The sequence below is a fragment of the Gavialis gangeticus genome, unplaced genomic scaffold (genome assembly GCF_001723915.1).
Source record: "Gavialis gangeticus isolate Ggan-Ray unplaced genomic scaffold, GavGan_comp1, whole genome shotgun sequence".
Lineage (NCBI taxonomy): Eukaryota > Metazoa > Chordata > Crocodylia > Gavialidae > Gavialis > Gavialis gangeticus.
This window is the reverse complement of record NW_017729027.1, coordinates 18,631,276-18,638,244: the sequence shown is the minus strand read 5'-3', so window position 1 is coordinate 18,638,244 and position 6,969 is coordinate 18,631,276. Positions and strand designations below refer to the sequence as shown.

Genomic DNA, 6,969 nt, shown 5'->3' with positions numbered 1-6,969 from the left:
CCCCTGATATACCCAAGTACCCCTATAGACTCCCACTTGTCCCCCGAATTCTCCCCTACTAGCCCTCCATCCTGACTCACCCTAATTTGTGTGGCCATTTTTAACTCAATTTAACCTCCTCCTAACCTCCCCAAATGTCTGTATATACCCTATAAGTGGGGCTTGTCCACAAGTATTGACATTTTTTTCAGTACAACTGATACAACACCAGAACACAAATCTTCAATGCTTTGCATTTTCTTTCCAAAACCAAGCCAAAAGTCTTCCCCACCTTGCTTGTCCAAGTAATTCCATCAGAGCTACATCAACTCCATTACAACTGTTTATTAAGAGTAATGTTAGAAGAGTCTGACTTAGTCATAAGAAGATTAACATGTTACTACCAGAAGCTTGTCTTTCTACAACAGACCTCTGTTTTTTAAATCCATGCTTTTTACAGCCAGTTTTAAGTACTGAGCTACTGGGAAGAAACTATGCACAGAAGCTTAGGGCTGGAAGGGACCTCGTCAAAATAGAATAGCAGAATCTGGCCCTAAATGAGGAACAAAATAATGAATAGGACCTTGGTTTTACCTTATAATTCCAGTGTCTCCTTTTGGTATTGGAGAAGGAAAATAGAATCTGTTGATTAGTCCGTTTGGTGCAATAAGAAATATAGGGCAGGTTCATGAGCATAATTTGAATCTGAATCTTGGGGATGTAAAGAATGGGGTGGTCCCCTGGGGCTCAAAATCCATTTGCAGAAAAAGCTGCTCTGTGAATATGCAGATTAGGCAGAGACCAAGCTCTAGCAGTTTCTTCCTTGAACATGTCAGATGTTAGACAGGGAGTTGAATTTTGCTTATTTCCTGTTTAGCAATGAAGTTTACATTTCCAAACAACTAAATAATATTTTCCATGTTTCAGGGATATAGCACAGAGGCAGGCAAAAGTCCTGGCCTAGAGGCGATATCTTTTATTAAACCAACCAAATAGTAGCAAAAAAATTATCTGCATATACACAGAGCAACTTTTTCACAAATGGCCGTTGAAACCCGGGGGAACCAAACCATCCTTTACCTCCCCTGTGCAAGATGAAGTTTCTTTTCTGCCTGGGAGAACTTTTACAATCTTTGAATTCTTCTCTTCCTGAAGAAAGGTGTTTGGACCCAAAAGCTTACACAGAAAGAATTTTTTGGCTACTATTTAGTTGGTCTAATAAAAGATATCACCTCTAGCCCAAGACTTTTGTCTGCCTCTGCTTTTTAAACCAACATGGCTACAAGCTATATCCCTGAAAAATAAGATAGTATTTCCTGACTTAAATAGATTGTACATAATACACATATTTTATATATATATTACATGCATATAATATGCATATACTTGTGAATGTGCATGTATAAATTGAATAGAACACTATATAGATGTGTATAAAAATATATGTGAATGTCTACGCACCCACATAAACATATAGTACTGTATTAATTAATATTGGTTTGATAATTTACTAATGGCATCCTTTCCTAGTTCAGATGAAGGAGAATACTGATGGCTTCTGAAGCTATAATGTATGCAAATAAAACCATGTAAGGTGTGAATTCTATTAATTATATATTATATAAAGGTATGAATTATATACATTCATAAATTATAGGCAATGTATAATTTATTGTTTACTAGTTAAGATGTGTTTTCTGTTTGAAAAAAAAATCTATAACAGCCTACATTTCCTGTTTCTACCCGATAGGACCTGATCAGGCTTTACTGAAGTCAGTGTAAATTTTGCTACTGACTTCACTGAGCTTTGGATCAGTTTGAATAGGCTCAGGCTTTAGCCCATTGAAGAGAATTGAAGTTGAATCAGATCTGTGTGAGAATACCTTGTTATAATAATTGTTTTAATTTCTCCCCCACTCTTAAGTGTCTGGGTCTAAATTCTGAGCTACCAGGGTACTTGGATATCTATATCAAATTAAACAGATTTGAATCAATGACACCACTTTTAAAAATACATTTATGAGTAGTTGAAAAAAAGTTGATAACAAAAGTTTAGGAGTAACAAAGTGGCCAGTAACATAGTAACAGCATTTGGCACCTTTGTCCATAATTAACATCTCTTTACTCCCATTCATCCTTTGGTCAAAATCCTGCAAGAACTTGCACATATAATTGACTTTCTGTAGGTTAGTGAACACTTTAACTTTAATGGGACTTTTACTGTGAGAAAAACTATTCACATGCAAACATCTTTCCACGATTAATAGAGACCTACCAAAATCATGATTGCCTGATTTTCATGAAAACTATGACTTCAGACAATTCACAATAAAAAAGCAGGCTCTGCAGTTTTGGTGGTTTTGCTGCAAACAATCCCCCCCCACAAAAAACCCCAAACAAACAAAAAAACCAACAAAACTTACTAGCAAGAAGACAAGTCTTGGAGCATTAGGGGAAGCTGGAGGGGAGAGTGGGGCCTGCAGAGGAGGTGCAGAGGCTGCTTCCACTTGGAGATGGCTCAGAACCACAGCTTACAAATACAGTGATTAAGCCCAGGGAAGCTGTTAATCCATGGGCTATTAAGGATGGATTAATGGCTTCCCTGGGCTTAATCAGGATCATTAAACTGCAGTTTCAGGCCATGTGGCAATCTGCAGGGAGAAGTGAGACTGCTGGGGCCCTGTAGCCAATCAGAAGTGTAGGGGGAGCCCACCACACTCAGCCCATGAAAATGGCAGCCAGCCCCAGGGTCTGCCCAGCCATCTCCTCAAGTTTGCTGGACCCCTAATGATTAGTTCTTTATGAATGTGAATGTTCCTGGTGTTTATATGCCCAGTAAAGTCAATGGAACTGGTCAGGAGCAAATCTCACAAGATCAAATCATTGCTACTTAGATATTCATATTTTAGAATGCTGCACTTTGGGATCATTTTTCTCTTTAACCCATACTGATTTAGGTCTTATAAAATTAATTAACACATTTTTAAAATTAAACTTGTAATTCTTTTCAGATGTAAATTACAGTGGATTACATTCAAATGTTTTGTCTCATAAAGCCATGTTTATATAATGTTGAAAAGCATTTCATCAGGTGAATCTAGAGTTAGCATCTGGAATCCATTATTTTCAATTTGAGTTGTCTACATTTAATTTTGCGTGCCTGCATGTTGTGGCTATGGAAAGGTCAAAGTCCTTAGAGATCTGCAAAAATGATGTCAAAAAAGAAGGAAAGATATCATGGGAATCAGATGGCAAGATGAGGCAAAATGAAAAGAAATTGAATCTTGAAGACAAGAAAAGGAGATGTCATTCTGTTGCTGATTTGAGGTACAGGTTAGCTTCCTGCCCTCATCTGTCTTTGCTAATTCTGCTGCTTCATAGTTTTTGAAATCTTAGTAGCTTGGGTGCTTTAAAAACCTTTTCCCTATGCATAGCTTGTTTATCACGTGAAAGAGCAAAATTAAAATGTAGATTACCTGCTGGGGAATTCTAGGATTTTCTTTTCATACAATCAGGAAAGTCTGTCAGTGACTGAAGGTTGCTTTGAGTTCAAACTTCTTTTGTTTTGCAGCCAGGGAACATAATCTTAAGGATACAATGTGCATTCCTGTTTATTAATTTTAACATAGAGTTTATTTCATACAGGTCTCTTAGTCCATTTAGTCATTTTGATCAGATATATAAAAGAAGAAATCCCTCACTCCTGGATAAATCCCAGAAGGGTGGAGAAAGTTGCTAATTTAAACATCAAAGGGGCACCAGCTTCAGGGACAGAATTTATGTCCCTTCCCCAACAGGTGGAGGTAGGGGCCAGTGGCCAGCCTGAACTCCACTAGTTCAGATTATATTTTCCGATCTTCCCATCGCATTTACTGAAAGAGAAACACTATTAACATTTTTCTCTCCACCAGTCCTGATCTAATCCATTTCTCCTTGAAGTTGCAAAGAGTACATTTTGGTTAGATTCACCTCAAAAACTTTTTTCCATATTAACTCATATTTGTTGATAAGAATTTCACTTGTGGACAATTTTAATGTTCCAAAAACTTCGGTCAGAGGTTTTGCTAGTACCCTTCATCATAGTTCCTGACTCATCGTCCATAGGCCCCCAGGTACTGATTCATTTAATGATGTGATGGAATCTGATCCCTGATCCCAACAATTGCTCCTCCTGCAATATCCCATGTGCTTGACAAGATGTAGGATTTTAGGATCAGGAATGATATCCCAGTCTCTCTAGCCCAGACTCCTGTTCACTAGCAAATTGAAAGCCAGGTGTCCACAGCCTAGCATGACCCAGTGTAGTTGCAAGGATGGGACCAACAATCATCGGATTGTGTTTTCTTCCCTAGGTCTGCACTGGGGCCAGTCCTAGAGCCCTGTGCACCAGGATGTCAAAAAGCCTTGTGTACAGTCTAGCTAAACACCTGTGTTTTTTAAGGTCTTGGTGCATGGGAACCCTGGGACTTGGGAACTTCATGAGCCACCAATGCAATAGCGCAGCCAGCAAAGGAAACAAGACTCTGGCTTGCATCTACTGATGCATCTTAAGCAAGATCCAGAAAGTCATCCTCCCACTTTACTCAGCCTTGGTGAGACCACAGCTGGACTACTGTGTCCAGTTCTGGGCTCCACAATTCAGAAAGGGTGTGGAGAATCTTGAGAGGGTCCAGAGGAGAGCCATGCACATGATTAGAAGACAAGAGAGCAGGCCTTATTTAGAAGCTGAGAGACATGGGACTCTTCAGCTTAGAAAAGTGTAGGGTCAGGGGTGACTTGGCAGCCTATAAGTGCATAAGGGGTGTGCATCAGGAACTGGAAGAACAACTGTTCACCAGGGCACCCCATGGGAAGAAAAGGTCCAATGGTCACAAACTCCTGGAAGACCATTTTAGGCTGGACATAAGGAAAAAATTCTTTACTGTCCCCAGGGCCTGGAATAGACTCCCCCCCAGAGGTGGTAAAACCAACTACTCTGGACACTTTTAAGAAACAGTTGGATGCCTGTCTTGGTGGGATCCTTTGACCCTAGCTGACTTCCTGCTCCTCGGGCAGGGGGCTGGACCCGATGATCTTGCAAGGTCTCTTCCAGCCCTAGTGTCTATGAAATCTAGGAATTCTCTGAAATCTAGGATCCCTGCGGCTGAGATGTGTCAAGTGCCATGAGAGCTATGGGAGAAGACAGTCAACCAGCTGGGTCAGAGGAAGTCCTACAGCTCATCCTGGACTGGCACAGTGCTTGCCTTATCCCACAGCTTCCGTGGGGGCTGAGGTACAAGGCATGTTCTGATGCTAGATTGCAGGGAGCTCTGAGGGTCATCTGCCAACCCAAGTGATAGGCTCCCTTCAACTAGGCACCCTGAAAACAGCAAGGGGAAGTCCCATGCAGGGATGCACCTTGCTGCTGTCAGCTGCCAACATGCAGGGAGCTGTCAAGCAAGCTTTGCCAGGCTGCTGGCATCAGGCTGCATGGTGGGACTACGCTGCAACATGTTGAATTGAAGGGGTAATGGAAGCCAGCTATCAAAATGGTTTACATATTTTGTGAAATATTTTTGTGACTACTTTCCAATTTGTTGTGTCATTAATTACATGAACATGTGGAATATTTACTATTTATAGTGTAACTAGCAAATGAATCATGTCTTAAATATAACGTCTGCCAGGGGCCTAAGATTCACACCTTCAGAAGATTATTCACGTTCATTCTCTTTCATAATCATATATAATTATTTTAAGTTTGTAGGCATTTCATATGTAACTATATACTCATACCATATAAAATAAAATATAAGTTGTTAAGAAAAAAGTACAGAAACAAAAGTAGTCTGACTTTTATGGTGAAAACACTTGTGGAAATTTTAAGATGTTAGCAAGTTTGAGTTGGTCAAACAAGTTAATAGTGAGGGTTAATTTTCCATTTCATCAAGCAGAAAGTTATGTCTGAACAGGATAAGCAGTGGGCTCTAATGTATTTCTTGCAATATAGCTGTAATTAGCTTTTGGAAAACCATAATAAAGTATATGTGGCAAATAGCATTAATATTCAGTCTGGAGGATTCATTGGTTAGGATCTTAACAGAGTAGAAAAGGTATTTCAACTTATATAACTTTTAAGTGCAATGATATAAAATGGTTTTTGTTATAAATTTGACCAACATTTTAAGAACAGTATAATAAAACCATCTATTCGTAAGTAAACTTATATAGGGAGGAGATTATTTGAGGTATCGGTGATGTATATCTGCAGATTTCTTACTTTAAGCACACAAAAGGAGTGTGCCTCAGCTGCGTTTGGTTTTTCATTGTTGATGTAGTCCGTATGTGTGGTGACTAAAGTCAGATAATAGTTCTTTATTGTCTTTGCTTCTGAACAAAATTTTAAGTAAACCAATACTAACCTGGAATAGACAAGGTTGAAAGGAAAAATGTTAGTTAGAAATTATTAGATATCTCACAGAACATACTCTGTTTCTTTTTGGCTGACTGGCATAATTCTGTGAGTATTTCATGAGCAAGAACCACCCTGTTAATCTATTATTGTACTTGGAGATGAAATAATCAAAAAAATATGATCAATTTTTACTTTCTTTAACATGGTCTAGCAGTTTCAGGTCTATTAACCATTTTAAAGTGCTTGTTCTGGAGGATCTGGAGGCCACAATTCATCTATCCTATATTTTAATAATTCCTAATATGTTCAAGGGACATCTGTATTCCAGATGTTTTTGGCACTCTGTGACAGGGGGCCTTCCCGCAGCTAGATCTTGAGATTGCCTTAGGCAAGTGGGTGGGCTGTCTGCCCTGACTCACCTGCCACGACTTGAATGTTATCATAATATATTAAGCAGGAGGCTGCCCATTCACTACCCATATGCCAGGGGTGTTATCCACATCTCTGTACACCCCCCCCCCCTTACAGATGGCATACAAATTGAATAATGTTTTCCTGTCTGAGGCCAGATAGATTCAGTCTGCTGTCTGACCTCT

At 39.4% G+C, this 6,969-nt stretch overlaps 1 protein-coding gene across 9 annotated transcripts in view; it reads left to right on the top strand.

The window, feature by feature from the left end:
* Positions 1–6,969, top strand: part of RIMS1 (regulating synaptic membrane exocytosis 1) — a 717,876-nt gene that overhangs the window by 561,958 nt on the left and 148,949 nt on the right. Inside the window, exon 1 of one of the 9 annotated variants that reach the window (XM_019520484.1) lies at positions 3,140–3,306. The exons of the other annotated variants lie outside the window; for them this stretch is intronic. Coding sequence (XP_019376029.1) covers positions 3,155–3,306 — 152 coding nt within the window. The 5' untranslated portion in view covers positions 3,140–3,154. Of the gene's footprint in view, positions 1–3,139; positions 3,307–6,969 lie in introns of those variants that run through there. 9 annotated transcript variants of the gene reach the window in all.